The 27,296-nt window shown below is 42.8% G+C and overlaps 1 protein-coding gene across 4 annotated transcripts; it reads left to right on the top strand.

Moving 5' to 3' along the window:
• The first annotated feature begins 108 nt into the window (after positions 1-108).
• gnb5b (guanine nucleotide binding protein (G protein), beta 5b) lies at positions 109-27,226 on the top strand. 4 transcript variants are annotated; one of them, XM_052516832.1, is made up of 13 exons: positions 109-215; positions 11,000-11,149; positions 12,054-12,165; positions 14,380-14,516; positions 15,135-15,176; positions 15,295-15,371; positions 15,561-15,693; positions 19,036-19,179; positions 19,366-19,457; positions 23,648-23,696; positions 24,217-24,313; positions 25,555-25,721; positions 26,591-27,226. In XM_052516832.1, exons 2-13 carry the CDS (start codon positions 11,024-11,026, stop codon positions 26,600-26,602), a joined length of 1,188 nt encoding a protein of 395 aa, XP_052372792.1. In that variant the 5' UTR covers positions 109-215; positions 11,000-11,023; the 3' UTR covers positions 26,603-27,226. The 4 variants fall into 4 exon arrangements, with proteins under 4 accessions (XP_052372792.1, XP_052372790.1, XP_052372791.1 ...); XM_052516830.1 differs by having other exon boundaries at positions 25,555-25,783; XM_052516831.1 differs by lacking the exon at positions 15,135-15,176 and having other exon boundaries at positions 25,555-25,783.
• The last annotated feature ends 70 nt before the right edge of the window (positions 27,227-27,296 follow it).

The raw sequence follows: 27,296 nt of genomic DNA, 5'->3' as shown, positions 1-27,296 counted from the left end.
TCTGGACATAAGAAGTGCACTTTAAAGGGGATATAGTGCCATTTGGGGCGTGACCCTGGTCTGTACCTGAGGGTAATACTGTGGCGTGGTCAAAGCCCTTGGTAAGTAGCTTAGTGTTCCCTCTCTGTCCCTGCCCTCCAATCCTCTAACTAACGTTGGAAAACACTCCTCAGGATAGCATACCGTCTGACAGACAAACCAACTTCCCTCATTAGGTAAGAACTATATTATATGTTTGTTATGATGATGTCATGCAGTTATGTTGGAAACAGTTGGTCAGCAATTTTTTTCTATGTAAGGCATATCAGATCTGTAAGCATGTACAATATGAGATGGACTGATTTTAAATAATGACAAGGTGTTGACTTAGTTATAACTCAATATACATGGCCTTCAGTAATGTATTTAGGATATTACTTTGAGAATTTGATAGACCGCGGAAAAGCCATACATGGACTGTATAGGGCTTAGTGTTAGGTGGATCACTATCAGCACTGTAAAAGTAAAGCCTATTTCTCAGTCTCTATTTTAAGCATGTGGCTAGTACAGTACGGAACGGTGTACAGTAGTATAGGAAGTTTGTGGGTACCATCCACTACCGTTGTGCCCTCGAGCAAGGCACTCGCTCCGGCATAACCCCCACATAGCTCCATGGGTGCTGCATTGTGGTTGACCTTGTGCTCCTTGGAAGTGTCTGTATGCTGTTATGTGTTTCTGTGCTGTCCTGGGGGTTGGGAGCAGCGCATCCTGCATTCCTAAGGCTATTGATCAAAATAGTCACATGGCTAGCGTATAACAAATATACTACATATCAACCTAGGATCAATGATTTAGCCAGCTAACTTACCTAAATATTTAGAAATATTCATGTTAGTTTTGTAAATGGGCATGGTCTACTACTTTAATTTACTCAACAACCAAAACACAAAGTCCGATCATAAGTAAAAAATTGTATTAACCAGGAAACCAATAGTTATTTATCAAAGTTAGCTGGCTGACCCTGCTTTGTAGTATACCCCTCAGACCCATGGTTCAGACAATAGGCAGACAAGACCGGAACAAAAATGGCAATTGTGGGAGGAGCACAAGGTCAACCTGGAGTTATGTAGGGGTAATATTCTAATAAAATAACGTGTTTGTTGTCAGATGTAAACAACAGGTACAGACTAACAGTGAAATGCTTACTTACGGGCCCTTCCCATATAGCAGCAAGCGCCCTGCTCAACGGCACAATGGCAGCTACTAACTTCCTAATAATATAGTTATATTTCTACAACTGTGTGTTTATCTCTAGTACTGTGTATGTCTTACAGCCCAGTGTTAAGGAAAATAAAAGTAACAAATAATTAAACAGCAGCAGTAAAATAAGTCAAATTGCGAGGGCACCTAGTTGAGGTAGTTGAGGTAATATGTACATGTAGGTAGAATTAAAGTGACAATGCATAGATGATAAACAGAGAGTAGCAGCAGCGTAAAGAGGGGTCTGGGTAGTCCTTTGATGATCTGTTCAGCAGTCTTATGGCTTGGGGGTGGAAGCTGTTAAGAAGCCTTTTGGACCTCGACCTGGTGCTCTGGTACCTCTTGCCGTGCAGAAGCAGAGAGAACAGTCTATGACTAGGTTACTGGAGTCTGACAATTTTTCGGGCCTTCCTCTAACACCACCTGATATAGAGGTTCTGGATGGCAGGAAGTTTGGCCCCAGTGATGTACTGGGCCTTCCTCAATACCCTCTGTAGTGCCTTGCGTTTGGAGGCCGAGCGGTTGCAATACCAGGCAGTGATGCAACCAGTCAGGATGCTCTCGATGGTGCAGCTGTAGAACCTTTTGAATATCTGTGGACCCATGCCAAATCTTTTCAGTCTCCTGAGGGGGAATAGGCTTTGTCGTGCCCTCTTCACAGCTGTCTTAGTGTGTTTGGTCCATGATAGTTTGTTGGTGATGTGGATACCAAGGAACTTGAAGCTCTCAACCTGTTCCACTACAGCCCCGTTGATGAGAATGGGGGCGTGTTCGGGTCCTCCTTTTTCTGTAGTCCACAATCATCTCCTTTGTCTTGATCACGTTGAGGGAGAGATTGTTGTCCTGGCACCACACGATCAGGTCTCTGACCTCCTCCCTATAGACTGTCTCATCGTTGTCGGTGATCGGTCATACTACTGTGTCATCGGGAAACTTGATGATGGCGTTGGAGTCGTGCCTGGCCATTCAGTCATGAGTGAACAGGGAGTACTGGAGGGGATTGAGCACGCACTCCTGAGGGGCCCCTGTGTTGAGGCTAAGCGTGGCGGATGTGTTGTTCCCTACCTTTACCACCTGGGGGCGGCCCGTCAGGAAGTCCAGGATCCAGTTGCAGAGGGAGGTGTTTAGTCCCAGGGTCCTTAGCTTAGTGATGAGCTTTGAGGGCACTATGGTGTTGAACTCTAGTGAATGAATAGCATTCTCACATAGGTGTTCCTTTTATCCAGGTGGGAAAGGGCAGTGTTGAGTGCAATAGAGATGGTATCATCTGTTGGGGCGGTATGCAAATTGGAGTGGATCTAGGGTTTCTGGGATAGTGGTGTTGATGTGGGCCAAGACCAGCCTTTCAAAGCACTTCATGGCGACAGACAGGTCGGTAGTCATTTACAGACGGGTTGGGTCGGTAGTCATTTAGGCAGGTTACTTTAGTGTTCTTGGGCACAGGGACTATGGTGGTCTGCTTGAAATATTGGTATTACAGACTCAGTCAGGGACAGGTTGAAAATGTCAGTGAAGACACTTTCCAGTTGGCCAATACTGTCATCAAGGCAACGGGTGGCTACTTTGAAGAATCTCAAATATAAAATATATTTTGATGTAACACTTTTGGTTACTACATGATTTCATATGTTATTTCATAGTTTTAATGTCTTCACCAGTACTGCTCTTCTACAATGTAAAAAATAAAGAAAACCCCTTGAATGAGTAGGTGTGTCCAAACTTTTGACTGGTACTGTAAGTATTCAGACCCTTCACTCAGTACTTTGTTGAAGCACCTTTGGCAGCGATTTCAGCCTTGAGTCTTCTTGTGTATGACGCTACAAGCTTGGCACACCTATATTTGGGGAGTTTCTCCCATTCTTCTCTGCAGATCCTCTCAAGCTCTGTCAGGTTGGATGGGAAGCGTTGGTGCACAGCTATTTTCAGGTCTCCAGCGATGTTCGATCAGGTTTTAAGTCCAGGCTCTGGCTGGGTCACTCAAGTACATTCAGAGACTTGTCCCGAAGCCACTCCTGCGTTGTTATGGCTGTGTGCTTAGGGTTGTTGTACTGTTGGAAGGTGAACCTTCGCCCCAGTCTGAGGTCCTGAGAGTTCTGGAGCAGGTTTTTATCAAGGATCTCTCTGTACTTTGCTCCGTTCATCTTTGCCCCAATCCTGACTAGTCTCCCAGTCCCTGCCACTGAAAAACATCCCCACACCATGATTCTGCCACCACCATGCTTCACCGTAGGGATGGTGCCAGGTTTCCTCCAGACGTAACGTTGGCATTCAGGCCAAAGAGTTCAATCTTGGTTTCTTCGGACCAGAGAATCTTATTTCTCATGGTCTGAGAGTCCTTTAGGTGGCTTTTGGCAAACTCCAAGTGGGCTGTCATGTGCCTTTTACTGAGGAGTGGCTTCCATCTGGCCACTCTACCATAAAGCCCTGATTGGTGGAGTGCTACAGAGCTGGTTGTCCTTCTGGAAGGTTCTCCCATCTCCACAGAGCAACTCGGAGTTCAGTCAGTGTGACCATTGGGTTCTTGGTCACCTCCCTGACCAAGGCCTTTCTCCCCCGATTACTCAGTTTGACTGGGCGGCCAGCTCTAGGAAGAGTCTTGGTGGTTCCAAACTTTTTTTCATTTATGAATGATAGAGGCCACTGTGTTCTTGGGGACCTTCAATGCTGCAGATGTTTTGTACCCCTCCCCAGACCTGTGCCTCGATTACAATCCTGTCTCGGAGCTCTACGGACAATTATTTTGACCTCATGGCTTGGTTATTGCTCTGACATACACTGTCAACTGTGGGACCTTATAAAGACAGGTGTGTGCCTGTCCGATCAATCAATTGAATTTACCACAGGTGGACACCAATCAAATTGTAGACACATCTCAAGGATGATCAATGGAAACAGTACCTGAGCTCAATTTTGAGTCTTGTAGAAAAGGGTCTGAATAAATAAGGTATTTTTTACACTTTGTCATTTTGGGGTATTGTGTGTAGACTGCAGTGTTCTATTTCTACTGTGTGTAGACTGCAGTGTTCTATTTCTACTGTGTGTAGACTGCAGTGTTCTATTTCTACTGTGTGTAGACTGCAGTGTTCTATTTCTACTGTGTGTAGACTGCAGTGTTCTATTTCTACTGTGTGTAGACTGCGGTGTTCTATTTCTACTGTGTGTAATGTGGTGTTCTATTTCTACTGTGTGTAATGCAGTGTTCTGTTTCTACTGTGTGTAATGCAGTGTTCTATTTCTACTGTGTGTAATGTAGTGTTCTATTTCTACTGTGTGTAATATAGTGTTCTATTTCTACTGTGTGTAGACTGCGGTGTTCTATTTCTACTGTGTGTAATATAGTGTTCTATTTCTACTGTGTGTAGACTGCGGTGTTCTATTTCTACTGTGTGTAATGCAGTGTTCTATTTCTACTGTGTGTAATGTAGTGTTCTATTTATACTGTGTGTAATGTAGTGTTCTATTTCTACTGTGTGTAATGTAGTGTTCTATTTCTACTGTGTGTAGACTGCAGTGTTCTATTTCTACTGTGTGTAGACTGCAGTGTTCTATTTCTACTGTGTGTAATGTGGTGTTCTATTTCTACTGTGTGTAGACTGTAGTGTTCTATTTCTACTGTGTGTAATGTAGTGTTCTATTTCTACTGTGTATAATGTAGTGTTCTATTTCTACTGTGTGTAATGTAGTGTTCTATTTCTACTGTGTATAATGTAGTGTTCTATTTCTACTGTGTGTAATGTAGTGTTCTATTTCTACTGTGTGTAATGCAGTGTTCTATTTCTACTGTGTATAATGTAGTGTTCTATTTCTACTGTGTGTAATGTAGTGTTCTATTTCTACTGTGTGTAATGTAGTGTTCTATTTCTACTGTGTGTAATGCAGTGTTCTATTTCTACTGTGTATAATGTAGTGTTCTATTTCTACTGTGTGTAATGTAGTGTTCTATTTCTACTGTGTATAATGTAGTGTTCTATTTCTACTGTGTGTAGACTGCAGTGTTCTATTTCTACTGTGTATAATGTAGTGTTCTATTTCTACTTTGTGTAGACTGCAGTGTTCTATTTCTACTGTGTGTAGACTGCGGTGTTCTATTTCTACTGTGTGTAATGTGGTGTTCTATTTCTACTGTGTGTAATGCAGTGTTCTGTTTCTACTGTGTGTAATGCAGTGTTCTATTTCTACTGTGTGTAATGTAGTGTTCTATTTCTACTGTGTGTAATATAGTGTTCTATTTCTACTGTGTGTAGACTGCGGTGTTCTATTTCTACTGTGTGTAATATAGTGTTCTATTTCTACTGTGTGTAGACTGCGGTGTTCTATTTCTACTGTGTGTAATGCAGTGTTCTATTTCTACTGTGTGTAATGTAGTGTTCTATTTATACTGTGTGTAATGTAGTGTTCTATTTATACTGTGTGTAGACTGCAGTGTTCTATTTCTACTGTGTGTAGACTGCAGTGTTCTATTTCTACTGTGTGTAATGTGGTGTTCTATTTCTACTGTGTGTAGACTGTAGTGTTCTATTTCTACTCTGTGTAATGTAGTGTTCTATTTCTACTGTGTGTAATGTAGTGTTCTATTTCTACTGTGTGTAATGTAGTGTTCTATTTCTACTGTGTATAATGTAGTGTTCTATTTCTACTGTGTGTAGACTGCAGTGTTCTATTTCTACTGTGTGTAGACTGTAGTGTTCTATTTCTACTGTGTGTACTGTAGTGTTCTATTTCTACTGTGTGTAATGTAGTGTTCTATTTCTACTGTGTGTAGACTGTAGTGTTCTATTTCTACTGTGTGTAGACTGTAGTGTTCTATTTCTACTGTGTGTAATGTAGTGTTCTATTTCTACTGTGTGTAGACTGCAGTGTTCTATTTCTACTGTGTGTAGACTGCAGTGTTCTATTTCTACTGTGTATAATGTAGTGTTCTATTTCTACTGTGTATAATGTAGTGTTCTATTTCTACTGTGTGTAGACTGCGGTGTTCTATTTCTACTGTGTGTAATGCAGTGTTCTATTTCTACTGTGTGTAATGTAGTGTTCTATTTATACTGTGTGTAATGTAGTGTTCTATTTCTACTGTGTGTAATGTAGTGTAATGTAGTGTCTATTTCTACTGTGTATAATGTAGTGTTCTATTTCTACTGTGTATAATGTAGTGTTCTATTTCTACTGTGTATAATGTAGTGTTCTATTTCTACTGTGTATAATGTAGTGTTCTATTTCTACTGTGTGTAAACTGCAGTGTTCTATTTCTACTGTGTGTAGACTGTAGTGTTCTATTTCTACTGTGTGTACTGTAGTGTTCTATTTCTACTGTGTATAATGTAGTGTTCTATTTCTACTGTGTGTAGACTGCAGTGTTCTATTTCTACTGTGTGTAGACTGCAGTGTTCTATTTCTACTGTGTGTAGACTGCAGTGTTCTATTTCTACTGTGTATAATGTAGTGTTCTATTTCTACTGTGTATAATGTAGTGTTCTATTTCTACTGTGTGTAATGTAGTGTTCTATTTCTACTGTGTGTAGACTGCAGTGTTATATTTCTACTGTGTATAATGTAGTGTTCTATTTCTACTGTGTGTAGACTGCAGTGTTCTATTTCTACTGTGTGTAGACTGCAGTGTTCTATTTCTACTGTGTGTAGACTGCAGTGTTCTATTTCTACTGTGTGTAGACTGCAGTGTTCTATTTCTACTGTGTGTAGACTGCAGTGTTCTATTTCTACTGTGTATAATGTAGTGTTCTATTTCTACTGTGTGTAGACTGCAGTGTTCTATTTCTACTGTGTGTAGACTGCAGTGTTCTATTTCTACTGTGTGTAGACTGCAGTGTTCTATTTCTACTGTGTGTAGACTGTAGTGTTCTATTTCTACTGTGTGTAATGTAGTGTTCTATTTCTACTGTGTGTAATGTAGTGTTCTATTTCTACTGTGTGTAATGTGGTGTTCTATGTCTACTGTGTGTAGACTGCAGTGTTCTATTTCTACTGTGTGTAATGTGGTGTTCTATTTCTACTGTGTGTAGACTGTAGTGTTCTATTTCTACTGTGTGTAATGTAGTGTTCTATTTCTACTGTGTGTAATGTAGTGTTCTATTTCTACTGTGTGTAGACTGCAGTGTTCTATTTCTACTGTGTATAATGTAGTGTTCTATTTCTACTGTGTGTAATGTAGTGTTCTATTTCTACTGTGTATAATGTAGTGTTCTATTTCTACTGTGTGTAATGTAGTGTTCTATTTCTACTGTGTGTAATGCAGTGTTCTATTTCTACTGTGTATAATGTAGTGTTCTATTTCTACTGTGTGTAATGTAGTGTTCTATTTCTACTGTGTATAATGTAGTGTTCTATTTCTACTGTGTGTAGACTGCAGTGTTCTATTTCTACTGTGTATAATGTAGTGTTCTATTTCTACTTTGTGTAGACTGCAGTGTTCTATTTCTACTGTGTGTAGACTGCAGTGTTCTATTTCTACTGTGTGTAATGTAGTGTTCTATTTCTACTGTGTGTAATGTAGTGTTCTATTTCTACTGTGTGTAGACTGCAGTGTTCTATTTCTACTGTGTGTAGACTGCAGTGTTCTATTTCTACTGTGTGTAATGTAGTGTTCTATTTCTACTGTGTGTAATGTAGTGTTCTATTTCTACTGTGTGTAGACTGCAGTGTTCTATTTCTACTGTGTATAATGTAGTGTTCTATTTCTACTGTGTGTAATGTAGTGTTCTATTTCTACTGTGTATAATGTAGTGTTCTATTTCTACTGTGTGTAATGTAGTGTTCTATTTCTACTGTGTGTAATGTAGTGTTCTATTTCTACTGTGTATAATGTAGTGTTCTATTTCTACTGTGTGTAGACTGCAGTGTTCTATTTCTACTGTGTATAATGTAGTGTTCTATTTCTACTTTGTGTAGACTGCAGTGTTCTATTTCTACTGTGTGTAATGTAGTGTTCTATTTCTACTGTGTGTAATGTAGTGTTCTATTTCTACTGTGTGTAGACTGCAGTGTTCTATTTCTACTGTGTGTAGACTGCAGTGTTCTATTTCTACTGTGTGTAATGTAGAGTTCTATTTCTACTGTGTGTAATGCATATCTCCACCCTTATGTATATGTTACAGCCAACTATGTATTTATACAGTATTTGTCTGTATCAGATTGTGGTTATGTATCTGTTCTGTTTCTGCAGTGCCTAATGAACTGCAATATAGACACTGCAGAAATAGAACATATAGATATTGCAAGTCATTCTATACAGTTGAAGTGGGAAGTTTACATACACCTTAGCCAAATACATTTAAACTCCGTTTTTCACAATTCCTGACATTTAATCCTAGTAAAAATTCCTGTTTTAGGTCAGTTAGGATAACCACTTTATTTTAAGAATGTGAAATGTCAGAATAATAGTAGAGAGAATGATTTATTTCAGCTTTTATTTCTTTCATCACATTCCCAGTGGGTCAGAGGTTTACATACAGTCAATTAGTATTTGGTAGCATTGCCTATAAATTGTTTCACTTGGGTCAAACGTTTTGGGTGCCTTCCACAAGCTTCCCGCACATGCTTTTTCAGTTCTGCCCACAAGTTTTCTATAGGATTGAGGTCAGGGCTTTGTGATGGCCACTCCAATACCTTGACTTTGTTGTCCTTAAGCCATTTTGCCACAACTTTGGAAGTATGCTTGGGGTCATTGTCCATTTATAATAATATAATATAATATGCCATTTAGCAGACGCTTTTATCCAAAGCGACTTACAGTCATGTGTGCATACATTCTACGTATGGGTGGTCCCGGGAATCGAACCCACTACCCTGGCGTTACAAGCGCCATGCTCTACCAACTGAGCTACAGAAGGACCACCATTTGGAAGACCCATTTGCTACCAAGCTTTAACTTCCTGACTGATGTCTTGAAAAGCAGCCGGAGTGTGTGTGAGTGCACTAATGGCAGCCTTGAAATGTTGCTTCAATATATCCACATAATTTTCCTTCCTCATATAGCCATGTATTTTGTTAAGTGCACTAGTCCCTTCTGCAGCAAAGCACCCCAACAACATGATGCTGCCACCCCCGTTCTTCGCGGTTGGGATCGTGTTCTTCGGCTTGCAAGCCTCCCCCTTTTTCCTCCGAACACAATGATGGTCATTATGGTCAAACAGTTCTATTTTTGTTTCATCAGAGGACATTTCTCCAAAAAGTATGATCTTTGTCCCCATGTGCAATTGCAAACCGTAGTCTGGCTTTTTTTATGGCATTTCTGGAGCAGTGACTTCTTCCTTGCTGAGCGGCTTTTCAGGTTATGCCGATATAGGACTCGTTTTACTGTGGATACAGATACTTTTGTACCTGTTTCTTCCAGCATCTTCACAGGGTGAAGATTGTTCTGTTGTTCTGGGATTCGCACCAAAGTACGCTCTTCTCTAGGAGACAGAACCCGTCTCCTTCCTGAGTGGTATGACGGCTGCGTGGGCCCATGGTGTTTATACTTGCGGACTATTGTTTGTACAGATGAACGTGATACCTTCTGGCATTTGGAAATTGCTCCCAAGGATGAACCAGACTTGTGGAGGTTTACAATTGTATTTTTTGAGGTCTTGGCTGATTTCATTTGATTTTCCCATGATGTCAAGCAAAGGGACACTGAGTTTGAAGGTAGGCCTTGAAATACATCTACAGGTACACCTCCAATTGACTCAAATTATGTAAATTAGCTTATCAGACGCTTCTAAAGCCATGACATAATTTTCTGGAGTTTTCCAAGCTGTTTAAAGGCACAGTCAACTTAGTGTCTGTAAACTTCTGACCCACTAGAATTGTGATACAGTGAGTTAAGTTAAATAATCTGTCTGTAAACAATTGTTGGAAAAATGACTTGTGTCATGCACAAGTAGATGTCCTAACCGACTTGCCAAAACTATATTTTGTTCACAAGAAATGTGTGGAGTGGTTGAAAATGAGTTTTAATGACTCCAACCTAAGTGTATGTAAACTTCAACTGTATCTGTTCTATTTCTACACTGTGTATATTGCAGCTCATTATTTATCTGTTCTATTTCTGCAGTGTCTATGTTGCAGTTCATTGGACACTATAGAAATAGAACAGATAGATAACGACCTGCAATATGGACACTGCAGAAATAGAACAGATAGATATTGCAGGTCATTATATATCTGTTCTATTTCTACACGGTGTATATTGCAGGTCCATATCCATATCTGCATGTCTATGATTCATTCCCGAGACTATCAATATCAGTGGCAGTTACCGATCCCCACCATTATATGGTGTAATAATGTACATCCAAGTGTGTGTGTGTCCATGCATCTCCTAAAATAGGCCGAATGCTCACCCCTTCTCTGAGCAGGATCAGGCAGGAAGGAGATTCCCCACTGCTTATCGTCAATACAGCTGTCAGCGCACACACACACCTACACACACACTCTCACTCCCTCTCTCTCATTCCCTCTCTCCTCTCGCTCAGTCTCTTATTCACTATCTCTCTCTAACTGACTCACACATACACACATTCTCTCCCTATCTCTCTAGCTCTCTCTCTCACTCTCTCACACACACACACACACACACACACACACACACACACACACACACACACACACACACACACACACACACACACACACACACACACACACACACACACACACACACAAAATAGCAATGCTCCCTTCATGGGAATCGATAACAGTGTGTATGTGTGTTATTTCTCATACCTGAATGTTGACACTGTGTTCCTTTTTCTCCTCTATACAGGTCTGTGGTTAATCAGCTGCAGCCATGTGTGACCAGACGTTTTTGGCCATCACCTTCGGGCCGTGTGACAGCTGCTCGGAGAACCGCCCCTTGATGAATCTATACATCAAGACTGAACCCATCAACTACTGCTCACTATGCATGGAGATTGTACGTCTCTTTATCCATGACCTCTAACCTCTGACTCTAACCAATCTAACGTCTCCTTCCTGGACCAATACAATCCTTTAAGATCTTCACAAATTCCCAGGGAATAGGGGTAGATTTGAGATTCTTGATGTATTTTTAGGGGGTTGGAGAGGACCCCATCTGAGAATGCAGCCTCCCTATCTGTCTGATATACAGTAGCAGCGAGCCTCTCTCAACACACACACACACACACACACACACACCATTGCTGGATGAATTCACCACCTCATTTTATCTGTACTCCCTTCTCTCTGGCAGCTCATCCACACTTACAGCAACCTTGTCTTTCACTTCTCTAAACAACAATAGGTGCAATAACACCTTTCAAAGGAAAATAACATACATTTAAACAAGGAAACTGCAATGTGGTAAAATAAAATATGGAAAATGTGATTTTTCTGTCAAGTATTTAAATGAATATTATTAGAGGAAAGTTGGACTATATTTAGTGCAATTACTACCAAAGACAGTCATAGTGGCTTCTCTGGAGCGAGAAAAACCGAGATCTAGAAAGAGGGAGAGAGAAAGAGGTAGAGACTTGCCAGAGAGCGAGTGAGACAAGAGACAGGGAAAGAGGGAGAGAGAGCGGGGGAGAGGGAGCACATCAGCGCGGCAGCAGCATTAGGGGCATATTCATTAGTCCAAACAAAAACGAGAATTCATATTGGGAAAAATGCAGGTAGGTCTCCGTTTCGTTCCGTTAAGAAACGTTTTGCAACAGAATCGGCGTAATGAATACGCACCAGCTGTAGGAAGGCAGAGCCGCCTTGACGGGCGCAGCCAGCGCGCGACTAAAAACATCTGCTCTTGCTGTTCCCTTTTCTGTCCTTTCCCCGTTCCCTTCTTTCGTTCACCCTCTCTAAAGATGGCGTGCCAGGGCCTTGCGAGCGGCGAGACTCTGAAGTCGCTGAAGGCGGAGAGCGAGACGCTGAGGAAGAAGCTCGAGGAGGAGCGGAAGAAGCTGCACGATGTGGAGTGTGAGTTTAATGGGAGGGAGAGGGGCCTCGCGATGCACAAAATGTTTACTGTCTGTACCCTAAACATGAAAGTTATGCAGAAACTGTTATTATATCCTTTATTATATCCCAATTGAATTTGATATTCATGCCAAAAATCATCTGATTTTCCAGAGATGTGCCCGCGGCCATGAAACCGCATTAGATAAACTACATTTACATTTACATTTAAGTCATTTAGCAGACGCTCTTATCCAGAGCGACTTACAAATTGGTGCATTCACCTTATGACATCCAGTGGAACAGCCACTTTACAATAGTGCATCTAAATCTTTTAAGGGGGGTGAGAAGGATTACTTTATCCTATCCTAGGTATTCCTTAAAGAGGTGGGGTTTCAGGTGTCTCCGGAAGGTGGTGATTGACTCCGCTGTCCTGGCGTCGTGAGGGGTGTGTTCCACCATTGGGGAGCCAGAGCAGCGAACAGTTTTGACTGGGCTGAGCGGGAACTGTACTTCCTCAGTGGTAGGGAGGCGAGCAGGCCAGAGGTGGATGAACGCAGTGCCATTGTTTGGGTGTAGGGCCTGATCAGAGCCTGGAGGTACTGAGGTGCCGTTCCCCTCACAGCTCCGTAGGCAAGCACCATGGTCTTGTAGCGGATGCGAGCTTCAACTGGAAGCCAGTGGAGAGAGCGGAGGAGCGGGGTGACGTGAGAGAACTTGGGAAGGTTGAACACCAGACGGGCTGCGGCGTTCTGGATGAGTTGTAGGGGTTTAATGGCACAGGCAGGGAGCCCAGCCAACAGCGAGTTGCAGTAATCCAGACGGGAGATGACAAGTACCTGGATTAGGACCTGCGCCGCTTCCTGTGTGAGGCAGGGTCGTACTCTGCGGATGTTGTAGAGCATGAACCTACAGGAACGGGCCACCGCTTTGATGTTAGTTGAGAACGACAGGGTGTTGTCCAGGATCACGCCAAGGTTCTTAGCGCTCTGGGAGGAGGACACAATGGAGTTGTCAACCGTGATGGCGAGATCATGGAACGGGCAGTCCTTCCCCGGGAGGAAGAGCAGCTCCGTCTTGCCGAGGTTCAGCTTGAGGTGGTGATCCGTCATCCACACTGATATGTCTGCCAGACATGCAGAGATGCGATTCGCCACCTGGTCATCAGAAGGGGGAAAAGAGAAGATTAATTGTGTGTCGTCTGCATAGCAATGATAGGAGAGACCATGTGAGGTTATGACAGAGCCAAGTGACTTGGTGTATAGCGAGAATAGGAGAGGGCCTAGAACAGAGCCCTGGGGGACACCAGTGGTGAGAGCGCGTGGTGAGGAGACAGATTCTCGCCACGCCACCTGGTAGGAGCGACCTGTCAGATAGGACGCAATCCAAGCGTGGGCCGCGCCGGAGATGCCCAACTCGGAGAGGGTGGAGAGGAGGATCTGATGGTTCACAGTATCGAAGGCAGCCGATAGGTCTAGAAGGATGAGAGCAGAGGAGAGAGAGTTAGCTTTAGCAGTGCGGAGCGCCTCCGTGATACAGAGAAGAGCAGTCTCAGTTGAATGACTAGTCTTGAAACCTGACTGATTTGGATCAAGAAGGTCATTCTGAGAGAGATAGCGGGAGAGCTGGCCAAGGACGGCACGTTCAAGAGTTTTGGAGAGAAAAGAAAGAAGGGATACTGGTCTGTAGTTGTTGACATCGGAGGGATCGAGTGTAGGTTTTTTCAGAAGGGGTGCAACTCTCGCTCTCTTGAAGACGGAAGGGACGTAGCCAGCGGTCAGGGATGAGTTGATGAGCGAGGTGAGGTAAGGGAGAAGGTCTCCGGAAATGGTCTGGAGAAGAGAGGAGGGGATAGGGTCGAGCGGGCAGGTTGTTGGGCGGCCGGCCGTCACAAGACGCGAGATTTCATCTGGAGAGAGAGGGGAGAAAGAGGTCAGAGCACAGGGTAGGGCAGTGTGAGCAGAACCAGCGGTGTCGTTTGACTTAGCAAACGAGGATCGGATGTCGTCGACCTTCTTTTCAAAATGGTTGACGAAGTCATCTGCAGAGAGGGAGGAGGGGGGAGGGGAGGAGGATTCAGGAGGGAGGAGAAGGTGGCAAAGAGCTTCCTAGGAACTACCAGAAGATAGTGAATAGAGAGCATTGCAGAGAAGTTTTCCTGCAACAGGATGATCAAATAAATATCCTATCTATTCATTTACACGACAATTCATTGTCGCGTGTGTGTGTGTGTAGTGGAGAAGGTAGCTGAGAAGGCGGAAGCTCTTGGTGAGTTAAACATGAAGACTCGGAGGACACTGAAGGGCCATGGCAACAAGGTGCTCTGTATGGACTGGTGCAAAGACAAACGACGCATTGTCAGCTCCTCACAGGTATGCACACACACAAACTGCTCTCTTTTCCTCCCTCTCCGCCCTATCCCCCTATCCTCCTTCTATTCTACTGTCATTAGTGTGTTTTGGTCACAACCCTGTCCATGATGCTGAACTCCCTGACTCCACTTATATCAATTACTCTTCCTCTTCATTCCTCCCTTCTTCCCTTCTCTCTCCTCCCTTCTTCCCTTCTCTCGCCTCTCTTCTTCCCTTCTCTCGCCTCTCTCCTCCCTTCTTCCCTTCTCTCGCCTCTCTCCTCCCTTCTTCCCTTCTCTCGCCTCTCTCCTCCCTTCTTCCCTTCTCTCGCCTCTCTCCTCCCTTCTTCCCTTCTCTCGCCTCTCTCCTCCCTTCTTCCCTTCTCTCGCCCCTCTCCTCCCTTCTTCCCTTCTCTCGCCCCTCTCCTCCCTTCTTCCCTTCTCTCGCCTCTCTCCTCCCTTCTTCCCTTCTCTCGCCCCTCTCCTCCCTTCTTCCCTTCTTTCGCCCCTCTCCTCCCTTCTTCCCTTCTCTCGCCCCTCTCCTCCCTTCTTCCCTTCTCTCGCCCCTCTCCTCCCTTCTTCCCTTCTCTCACCTCTCTCCTCACTTCTTCATTCATTTTCCTTGTCTTCTGTCTACCAGGATGGGAAGGTCATCGTATGGGATGCTTTCACCACCAATAAGGTTAGTAAAAGCAGCCGGAGTGTGTGTTAGTGCACTAATGGCAGCCTAATTCAGTCCCATGGTGGAGCGGTCTTAACCAGGCTTATTTACGTTAATGTATATGCACACTGTGTTCTAGGAACATGCAGTGACCATGCCGACTACGTGGGTGATGGCGTGTGCTTACGCCCCCTCTGGCTGTGCCATCGCCTGTGGGTGAGTCTCACCCTAACCTCTGACCTTTAACCCCTTAGCCCCAAGAAAGGTATTGGCTTGATGCTGAAGTACTGGCTTGAGGGCTTGATGTTAAAGTAATGCCCTACAAATCTCTCTCTCTCTCGTCTGTCTGTCTGTCTGTCTGTCTGTCTGTCTGTCTGTCTGTCTGTCTGTCTGTCTGTCTGACAGGGGATTGGATAATAAGTGCTCAGTGTACCCTCTCTCATTGGACAAGGACGAGAACTTGGCGGCCAAGAAGAAGTCGGTTGCCATGCATACCAACTACCTGTCCGGCTGCACCTTCACCAACTCTGACATGCAAGTTAGGGACTAGACACACACATACATGCACACACACACACAGACATAGACACACTCAGACACACACAACACAATGAGGAGAGGGAAGGAAATTGAGATTTTCAGAACAAGAAGGAGTGAATGGATAGAGGGAGGGAGGAATAGAAGGAAGGAAATATTAGATGTTTAAGGCTGTTAATAATTCATCTCTGCTAGACAGGAGAGGAACTGTTGAGAATTATAGCTGGATGAGGAGAAGGTGATGAGAGAGGAGAGGAAACAGAGAAGTGGCCCATAGAGAGAGATGGCCGTCCATTGTGAGTGTATTAATAGACATTAAGAGGCCTTTATCTGTCAGAGCTGAAAACTCATACCTAAGGGCACACACACACAATCTGTCTCCCTAATGCACTGGGGTCTGTTGGTGGGTGTTGAGCTGTGAAGACGTGTGTGTGGAATAAAGCACAGGGTTGTGGAGAGTCAAGACTACATTGCCCCAGTCAATCTCAGTTCAGTCTCACTTTCATATCATTATTGTCTGACGGGGATGTTTCATATCTTTGTCTGACTGACAGGGGGATGTTTCATATCAACCATTTGGTTCCTAGTGAATACACAGTTTGCACATTTGGTTCCTAGTGAATACACAGTTTGCACATTTGGTTCCTAGTGAATACACAGTTAGCACATTTGGTTCCTAGTGAATACACAGTTAGCACATTTGGTTCCTTGAAAGTTATAGGAATGGATGTTTTTGGCTTCACGTTGGTTGCGAGAACGAAGCCATACGTTTCCTGACCGGTAAAACAGATTTCTTTATTTAAATGTTCTAAGAACAGAAAATAACATTTAGCCTGTTCTGGGAATGTTTATTTTTAGGTTGTAGGGAGGTTGTGAGAACATTTTACTCTGATTCCTTGAACGTTTTCTTAACACTGTGAGAATAGACATTATAGGTTATTTGGAGGATTTTAGAATAACTTTTTTTAAACGTTCACTGAATGTTCCAATAAGACATTTAATAACACTGATAGCTTATTTTGGGTTCACTTTTTTGAAGTCCAAGCATGATTGAAAACATAGAAATTAATTTCCTTAGTCATTAATCATGCAAACACATGCATTTTTTTGTGTCACTGCATCAATGAGATTTGAACCCAATGTTCTCTATCCATGGAATTAGTCCACTGCCCCACCAGGATGGAACTAGCATGCCATGTTTTTTTTGCACATACAAAGCTGTTAATTTTGTCTATTCAAACAGACCCCATTTAAAAGGAAATAAGCACTCATTAAGATAAGGTGGGGCCAATTAATGGGCGCGGCCAACACACCTGAACACACTTAACAAGAGAGGATAGAGAGAGTTTTGTTGATGCTAAGAACAGAATGTATATGCTTTTAAATAACTTTCTTAGAATGTTCTCTGAACATTACTAAAGTTTTCTAGTAGTTTTTATGGTAATTTTTCTTTAATGTTCTCAGCTCAATTTGAGAACTTTACTTTAAATAGAACCATGAGGAAACCTGTAGGAAATGTTATGCTGAAGTACTGACATTCACACAGAAGAATGTTGGTTCTTAACATTCTCTTAATTATTTGAGAATATTCCCAATGTCAAGAACATTACCAAAATTGAAATGCAATGTAACCATGTTTGAACTTTTAGGAAACGTTCTGTTAAAGTAATGAAATACCAATACAATTATGTTTTTTTGTCAAGTTCCTTAAATGTGTTCAGAATGTCCAAAGCCAAGCAACTATCCTGCACCATTCCCAGAAAGTTGTGGGAAAGTTGTATGCAAAATAACCATGGCACAACCACTCACTCACCAAGTTCTAGGAAACATATGGTTCTCAGAACGTTGTGCGTTAGCTGGGTACACCCCAGTAGTTAACCAGCTCTGTGTAATGGCCGTAGATTAGTTATATTACCCCAAACTACCACAAAAGGGTAGTAGGATCACACATCTCCCCATGTTTAAGAATACATTGCTGTGTGTGTGTGTGTGTGTGTGTGTGTGTGTGTGTGTGTGTGTGTGTGTGTGTGTGTGTGTGTGTGTGTGTGTGTGTGTGTGTGTGTGTGTGTGTGTGTGTGTGTGTGTGTGTGTGTGTTTCAGTATCCTGATAAAGTGTGTGTGCATTGCTGTGTGTGTTTCAGTATCCTGATAAAGTGTGTGTGCATTGCTGTGTGTGTTTCAGTATCCTGATAAAGTGTGTGTGCGTTGCTGTGTGTGTTTCAGTATCCTGATAAAGTGTGTGTGTGTTGCTGTGTGTGTTTCAGTATCCTGATAAAGTGTGTGTGTTGCTGTGTGTGTTTCAGTATCCTGATAAAGTGTGTGTGTTGCTGTGTGTGTTTCAGTATCCTGATAAAGTCAAATCAAATCAAATTGTTTTTGTCACATACACATGGTTAGCAGATGTTAATGCGAGTGTAGCGAAATGCTTGTGCTTCTAGTTCCGACAATGCAGTAATAACCAACAGGTCATCTAGCTAACAATTCCAAAACTACTACCTTATAGACACAAGTGTAAGGGGATAAAGAATATCGTCTGTGGACCTATTTGGGCGGTAAGCAAATTGGAGTGGGTCTAGGGTGTCAGGTAGGGTGGAGGTGATATGGTCCTTGACTAGTCTCTCAAAGCACTTCATGATGATGGAAGTGAGTGCTACGGGGCGGTAGTCGTTTAGCTCAGTTACCTTAGCTTTCTTGGGAACAGGAACAATGGTGGCCCTCTTGAAGCATGTGGGAACAACAGACTGGGATAGGGATTGATTGAATATGTCCGTAAACACACCAGCCAGCTGGTCTGCGCATGCTCTGAGGGCGCGGATGCCGTCTGGGCCTGCAGCCTTGCGAGGGTTGACACGTTTAAATGTTTTCCTCACGTCGGCTGCAGTGAAGGAGAGTCCGCATGTTTTAGTTGTGGGACGTGTCAGTGGCACTGTATTGTAAGTGTGTGTGTGTTGCTGTGTGTGTTTCAGTATGCTGATAAAGTGTGTGTGTGTTGCTGTGTGTGTTTCAGTACACTGATAAAGTGTGTGTGTTTCAGTATGCTGATAAAGTGTGTGTGTTGCTGTGTGTGTGTGTTTCAGTATGCTGATAAAGTGTGTGTGTTGCTGTGTGTGTTTCAGTACACTGATAAAGTGTGTGTGTTGCTGTGTGTGTGTTTCAGTATGCTGATAAAGTGTGTGTGTTGCTGTGTGTGTTTCAGTATGCTGATAAAGTGTGTGTGTTGCTGTGTGTGTTTCAGTATGCTGATAAAGTGTGTGTGTTGCTGTGTGTGTGTTTCAGTATGCTGATAAAGTGTGTGTGTTGCTGTGTGTGTGTTTCAGTATGCTGATAAAGTGTGTGTGTGTAGATCTTGACATCCAGTGGGGACGGTACCAGTGCGCTGTGGGACGTGGAGAGTGGTCAGCTGCTGCAGAGTTTCCACGGTCACTCTGCTGATGTCCTCACTCTGGACCTCGCCCCCTCTGAGACTGGAAACACCTTCGTCTCCGGGGTCAGTGTGTGTGTGTGCGTGTGTGTGTGTGTGTGTGTGTGTGTGTGTGTGTGTGTGTGTGTGTGTGTGTGTGTGTGTGTGTGTGTGTGTGTGTGTGTGTGTGTGTGTGTGTGTGTGTGTGTGTGTGTGTGTGTGTCCTATCTATCTCTCTGTCCCTCCCCGAACATGTCTGTTTGTTCATTCCAGGGTTCTGATAAGAAGGCTAACGTTTGGGACTTGCGCTCAGGGCAGAACGTCCAGTCGTTTGATACCCACGACTCTGACATCAACTGTGTCAAGTAAGTAGCAGCATCCACATCAACCCTTTATACAGCTTCACTGTCTACAGATCACCTATCCTTATAGTATCCACATAATCTCTACAGTACAGCTAACAGCATCCATTGACCCTAAACCTAACCCTTTACACAGCTCCACTGTCTACAGATCCCTATCCTTATAGTATCCACATAATCTCTACAGTACAGCTAACAGCATACATTGACCCTAAACCTAACCCTTTACACAGCTCCACTGTCTACAGATCACCTATCCTTATAGTATCCACATGATCTCTATAGTACAGCTAACAGCATCCATTGACCCTAAACCTAACCCTTTACACAGCTTCACTGTCTACAGATCACCTATCCTTATAGTATCCACATGATCTCTACAGTACAGCTAACAGCATACATCAACCCTAAACCTAACCCTTTACACAGCTCCACTGTCTACAGATCCCCTATCCTTATAGTATCCACATGATCTCTACAGTACAGCTAACAGCATACATCAACCCTAAACCTAACCCTTTACACAGCTTCACTGTCTACAGATCCCCTGTCCTTATAGTATCCACATGATCTCTACAGTACAGCTAACAGCATCCATTGACCCTAAACCTAACCCTTTACACAGCTTCACTGTCTACAGATCCCCTATCCTTATAGTATCCACATAATCTCTACAGTACAGCTAACAGCATCCATTGACCCTAAACCTAACCCTTTACACAGCTTCACTGTCTACAGATCCCCTATCCTTATAGTATCCACATAATCTCTACAGTACAGCTAACAGCATCCATCAACCCTAAACCTAACCCTTTACACAGCTTCACTGTCTACAGATCACCTATCCTTATAGTATCCACATGATCTCTACAGTACAGCTAACAGCATCCATTGACCCTAAACCTAACCCTTTACACAGCTTCACTGTCTACAGATCACCTATCCTTATAGTATCCACATAATCTCTACAGTACAGCTAACAGCATCCATCAACCCTAAACCTAACCCTTTACACAGCTTCACTGTCTACAGATCACCTATCCTTATAGTATCCACATGATCTCTACAGTACAGCTAACAGCATCCATCAACCCTAAACCTAACCCTTTACACAGCTTCACTGTCTACAGATCACCTATCCTTATAGTATCCACATAATCTCTACAGTACAGCTAACAGCATCCATCAACCCTAAACCTAACCCTTTACACAGCTTCACTGTCTACAGATCCCCTATCCTTATAGTATCCACATAATCTCTACAGTACAGCTAACAGCATCCATTGACCCTAAACCTAACCCTTTACACAGCTCCACTGTCTACAGATCACCTATCCTTATAGTATCCACATAATCTCTACAGTACAGCTAACAGCATCCATCAACCCTAAACCTAACCCTTTACACAGCTCCACTGTCTACAGATCCCCTATCCTTATAGTATCCACATAATCTCTACAGTACAGCTAACAGCATCCATTGACCCTAAACCTAACCCTTTACACAGCTTCACTGTCTACAGATCACCTATCCTTATAGTATCCACATAATCTCTACAGTACAGCTAACAGCATCCATCAACCCTAAACCTAACCCTTTACACAGCTTCACTGTCTACAGATCACCTATCCTTATAGTATCCACATAATCTCTACAGTACAGCTAACAGCATCCATTGACCCTAAACCTAACCCTTTACACAGCTCCACTGTCTACAGATCCCCTATCCTTATAGTATCCACATAATCTCTACAGTACAGCTAACAGCATCCATTGACCCTAAACCTAACCCTTTACACAGCTCCACTGTCTACAGATCCCCTATCCTTATAGTATCCACATAATCTCTACAGTACAGCTAACAGCATCCATTGACCCTAAACCTAACCCTTTACACAGCTTCACTGTCTACAGATCACCTATCCTTATAGTATCCACATAATCTCTACAGTACAGCTAACAGCATCCATCAACCCTAAACCTAACCCTTTACACAGCTCCACTGTCTACAGATCCCCTATCCTTATAGTATCCACATAATCTCTACAGTACAGCTAACAGCATCCATTGACCCTAAACCTAACCCTTTACACAGCTTCACTGTCTACAGATCACCTATCCTTATAGTATCCACATAATCTCTACAGTACAGCTAACAGCATCCATTGACCCTAAACCTAACCCTTTACACAGCTTCACTGTCTACAGATCACCTATCCTTATAGTATCCACATAATCTCTACAGTACAGCTAACAGCATCCATCAACCCTAAACCTAACCCTTTACACAGCTTCACTGTCTACAGATCACCTATCCTTATAGTATCCACATAATCTCTACAGTACAGCTAACAGCATCCATTGACCCTAAACCTAACCCTTTACACAGCTTCACTGTCTACAGATCACCTATCCTTATAGTATCCACATAATCTCTACAGTACAGCTAACAGCATCCATCAACCCTAAACCTAACCCTTTACACAGCTTCACTGTCTACAGATCCCCTATCCTTATAGTATCCACATAATCTCTACAGTACAGCTAACAGCATCCATTGACCCTAAACCTAACCCTTTACACAGCTCCACTGTCTACAGATCCCCTATCCTTATAGTATCCACATAATCTCTACAGTACAGCTAACAGCATCCATCAACCCTAAACCTAACCCTTTACACAGCTTCACTGTCTACAGATCCCCTATCCTTATAGTATCCACATAATCTCTACAGTACAGCTAACAGCATCCATTGACCCTAAACCTAACCCTTTACACAGCTCCACTGTCTACAGATCCCCTATCCTTATAGTATCCACATAATCTCTACAGTACAGCTAACAGCATCCATTGACCCTAAACCTAACCCTTTACACAGCTCCACTGTCTACAGATCACCTATCCTTATAGTATCCACATAATCTCTACAGTACAGCTAACAGCATCCATTGACCCTAAACCTAACCCTTTACACAGCTCCACTGTCTACAGATCCCCTATCCTTATAGTATCCACATAATCTCTACAGTACAGCTAACAGCATACATCAACCCTAAACCTAACCCTTTACACAGCTCCACTGTCTACAGATCCCCTATCCTTATAGTATCCACATAATCTCTACAGTACAGCATCCACATCAACCCTTTATACAGCTTCACTGTCTACAGATCAACTATCCTTATAGTATCCACATGATCTCTACAGTACAGCTAACAGCATCCAAACCTAACCCTTTACCCTAAAGATCCCTATCCTTACCCTTCTACACAGCTGTCTGTCTACAGATCACCTATCCTTATAGTATCCACATAATCTCTACAGTACAGCTAACAGCATCCATTGACCCTAAACCTAACCCTTTACACAGCTCCACTGTCTACAGATCACCTATCCTTATAGTATCCACATGATCTCTACAGTACAGCTAACAGCATCCATTGACCCTAAACCTAACCCTTTACACAGCTCCACTGTCTACAGATCCCCCTATCCTTATAGTAACCTAACCCTTTACACAGCTCCACTCACCTATCCTTATAGTATCTACAGATCCATCCATACCCTAAACCTAACCCTTTATAGTATCCACATGCTCTACAGTACAGCTGCATCTCAACAGATCACCTATCCTTATAGTATCCACATAATCTCTACAGTACAGCTAACAGCATCCATTGACCCTAAACCTAACCCTTTACACAGCTCCACTGTCTACAGATCACCTATCCTTATAGTATCCACATAATCTCTACAGTACAGCTAACAGCATCCATTGACCCTAAACCTAACCCTTTACACAGCTCCACTGTCTACAGATCACCTATCCTTATAGTATCCACATAATCTCTACAGTACAGCTAACAGCATCCATTGACCCTAAACCTAACCCTTTTTATTATTGTTTTCTATTTAACCTTTATTTTACTAGGCAAGTCAGTTAAGAACAAATTCTTATTTACAATGACGGCCTAGGAGCAGTGGGTTAACTGTCTTGTTCAGGGGCAGAACGACAGATTTTTACCTTGTCAGCTCAGGGATTCGATCTAGCAACCTTTCGGTTACTGGCCCAACGCTCTAACCACTAGGCTTTCATACAGCTTAGTGTACACATCAACCTTTTTACTCCTCTCACACTCTCTCTTTCTCTCTCTCGCTATCGCTCTCCCTCTCTCTCGCTCTCTCTCTCCAGGTACTACCCCAGTGGCGATGCTTTTGCCTCTGCTTCTGACGACTCTACCGTGAGTTTATAACACACTTATACACCCTACTTAGTGCACTACTCTTGAACAAAGCCACATAGAGTTGCAACCAAAAAGCTCTAATCAAAGGTAGTGCCCTATAAAGGGAATAGGGTGTCACTTGACAGATGATGGACCTTTGATGTGATTCTGTGGGTTGTGTGTGGCAGTCGGACACTCTGTCTCAATAACACCGTTCAGTTAACAGAATCTCTGGGAGAGAATTGATTATCTTACTGTGATGTCACTGGTCAAAGACCGCTCTTTCACATCATACAGTACATGTGTCAAAGCATCCCACTGTTTTACATTACTACACAGGTTTGTATTGTTTTAAGAAGTGTTATTCGGGCCACTTCTTACGATATAACTTTATTGTACATCATGGGAAAATTACAATGTAACTTTGTCTCTCATTAGGAAATATGCTGGGCCTTTGAGTTCACAGCACAGACAGAAACAACAACTAGCATGTAATGGGTTGAATGAAAATGTCCCATTGATTGTCTGTGTGTTCCAGTGCCGTCTGTTTGATCTCAGGGCTGATCGGGAGGTGTCCATCTACTCCAAAGACAGCATAATGTTTGGAGCCGCCAGTGTGGACTTCTCTCTTAGTGGTAAGATGTGGACAATAGTCAGCAACCGTTTGACAGATAATACCTCTTTATTAGCTTCCTCTCAACAGAGACTAGAGTCAACTAAACATCTTTTGGTCCCCCGATCATGAACACATTTACAATAATGCTGTTGGACATTTACAATAATGCTGTTGGACATTTACTGGTGTTGTTGTGTTATTATTGGATGTTGTGCCAGGAAATCTTTCCCATCTTCACTTTGCCTCTTTCACTTTCTTTCTTACCGGGTGTGATGATGCAATAGATATACTGCCACGGCCTTTATAGCGGTCAATGAATTTTATTTATCAAAAATCTCTGAAACTGGAAACACTTATCTCCCTCACTAGCTTTAAGCACCAACTGTCAGAGCAGCTCACAGATTACTGCACCTGTACATAGCCCACCTATAATTTAGCCCAAACAACTACCTCTTTCCCTACTGTATTTATTTTATTTATTTTGCTCCTTTGCACCCCATTATTTTTATTTCTACTTTGCACATTCTTCCACTGCAAATCTACCATTCCAGTGTTTTACTTGCTATATTGTATTTACTTTGCCACCATGGCCTTTTTTGCCTTTACCTCCCTTATCTCACCTCATTTGCTCACATCGTATATAGACTTGTTTATACTGTATTATTGACTGTATGTTTGTTTTACTCCATGTGTAACTCTGTGTCGTTGTATGTGTCGAACTGCTTTGCTTTATCTTGGCCAGGTCGCAATTGTAAATGAGAACTTGTTCTCAACTAGCCTACCTGGTTAAATAAAGATTAAATAAATTTGATCTTATCTGATTTTGTGTGTAGGCTGAGACTGGATTCTATCCCCCAACATGTTATTCCTCTGTGTGTTATATAATTGTAGAGGTACAAAGTCTTTAGTTTAAGTTTTTATATGGCTGTATAAAGAGGACAGTTTATTATCAAACTTGTGATAGAGATCACACTTCAGCCAAGAGGGGAATTTAATGCAGTTGTGATGTGGGAAAGGGAATTACCACTCTGCCATCTGGAGTTTTACTACATTTTTACCAAAACTGGATTCCATGTAACTTAGAGCTGATTGATTATTCATTATATCCACTCTATTAGCCTCTGTCAAATGCACTTTAAACTGTAATACATCTGTTCTGTGATGTCCTCCAGCATATTGGAGAATATTCTAGAATCTGACCCTTTCTACCCCTCAATCTCTGTATCCATCTTTCTCTCTCTCTCTCCACCCCTCCTCCAGGTCGTCTGTTGTTTGCTGGCTATAATGACTACACCATCAATGTGTGGGACGTCCTGAAGGGGACCAGAGTAGCCATCCTGTTTGGTCATGAGAACAGAGTCAGCTCACTCAGAGTCTCTCCTGATGGAACTGCTTTCTGCTCCGGGTCCTGGGACAACACTCTACGGGTGAGACAAGAGGGTAGGGGGGTCGGAAGGGAGCTGAAACAAGGAGGGACAACACTCTACGGGTGAGACAAGAGGGTAGGGGGGTCGGAAGGGAGCTGAAACAAGGAGGGACAACACCTTATTAAAAAAAAATCAAGTCAGTTAAGAACAAATTCTTATTTACAATGACGGCCTACCCCGGCCAACGCTGGGCTAATTGTGCACCGCCATTTGGGACTCCCAATCACGGCCGGATGTGATACAACATGGGCTAGAGAGAGGGGGAGAGGCTAAGAGTACCTATTTGTGGAAAACCCTGGTTCTGCAGAGTCATGCGTCAGACTATCCCCACAGTACATACTTCTGTTTTCCACTACAGGCACAGCCACAATATAGGACGCGGAAACCACCACTGAGAGATACTGTAGTAGTTGTTCTTCATTAATATCTGTGGAAGTATAGTAACACAGCCATAGTCTTCCCTCTGGTGATCTCACGTACATCATTTTAGCAAACATGTTTATCCAGAGCGACTTAGTGGATGCATAGATTTTCATACTTTTCCCCCTCCATACTGATTCCCCGTGGGAATTTAACCCACAACCCTGGTGTTGCAAGTGCCACGCGCTACCAACAGAGCCACACAGGACCACTTCTCCTCTGAGTTGCTCTGCCTCATTATCTACACCGGTCTGACAAAGGAGGATTCTCCATCTCCCCAAAAATCTGATTTCTATCAAGGTTTCTTCCTTCCAGGGAGTTTTCATTGTCTTGCTGCTGCCTGCTCTTTGGGGTCTGCACCGGGTGCCTATAATATACTTTTTGACAAGTGCTGTTGTTTAAATGTCTTATTGAATACAATCTGATGTTCTGTGCTCTTTCTCTAACAGATCTGGGCCTAGAGCTGCTGTGATGTCATCAGAGCGAGACTGAACCCCTGGAAGTCAGGGGTCAGAGGTTAAGGGTCAGGACCAGAGTCATGTGACCAGTCGACCCAGAGTGCCCATGGAGCACACCCTGCCGCAGAAAGAATCTGCCTATAGAAACTATATTCAGTTACACACGCACAATAATAAACTATCTAGGTTTGACTCACAGAGACTATTTATTTGACTGAAGTTGGACTATACCAAATGCTCATCAGGTCAATGAGGTCCTAAAGCTTTATTATTAGCAGTATTACAATTATTATTACTATTTTATTACTAAAGCCATTTGAGCAGTTTTCCTCTACAGCAGGTCCTAGCCAATGCCATGCAGTACTGACTTTCCTGTATAGAAGCTAACTCACTGCCGTTTTTATGCTCCCTAGTCCCCTTTTAAACCTGCTTCACAGTCTGTAGTTTACCAGTCAATTAGTCTGCCCAGGTTGTAACTTGCTCAGATCTAAAGTGCAATACTACTGATATAAAACCAGACCATAGACTGTGGCTAGCCAGAGAGGGAGAAAGAGGGAGTGTTTTGACGTATTGTTCATTTGTAATCATAGTCTTCTTGTGAAATAAATACATTTTATTTAAATGATTGATTAATGGTGTCTTACAAGTTTGTTTTATCCGATGGAAATGACGAAGAGGATGATGATATGGAGACAGG

This window comes from Oncorhynchus keta, unplaced genomic scaffold (assembly GCF_023373465.1).
Source record: "Oncorhynchus keta strain PuntledgeMale-10-30-2019 unplaced genomic scaffold, Oket_V2 Un_scaffold_5444_pilon_pilon, whole genome shotgun sequence".
In the NCBI taxonomy this organism is placed as follows: domain Eukaryota; kingdom Metazoa; phylum Chordata; class Actinopteri; order Salmoniformes; family Salmonidae; genus Oncorhynchus; species Oncorhynchus keta.
The sequence above is the reverse complement of the archived record's forward strand: the minus strand, read 5'-3'. Positions and strand labels throughout refer to the sequence as shown.

Bases quoted from the DNA above. Each gene is read 5' to 3' on its own strand.
- gnb5b (XM_052516830.1), top strand. From the start codon at position 11,024: ATGTGTGACCAGACGTTTTTGGCCATCACCTTCGGGCCGTGTGACAGC. The intron at 11,150-12,053 runs GTACGTCTCTTT...CCCTCTCTAAAG, and splicing joins GCTCACTATGCATGGAGATT to ATGGCGTGCCAGGGCCTTGC. The intron at 15,694-19,035 runs GTTAGGGACTAG...GTGTGTGTGTAG, and splicing joins TCACCAACTCTGACATGCAA to ATCTTGACATCCAGTGGGGA.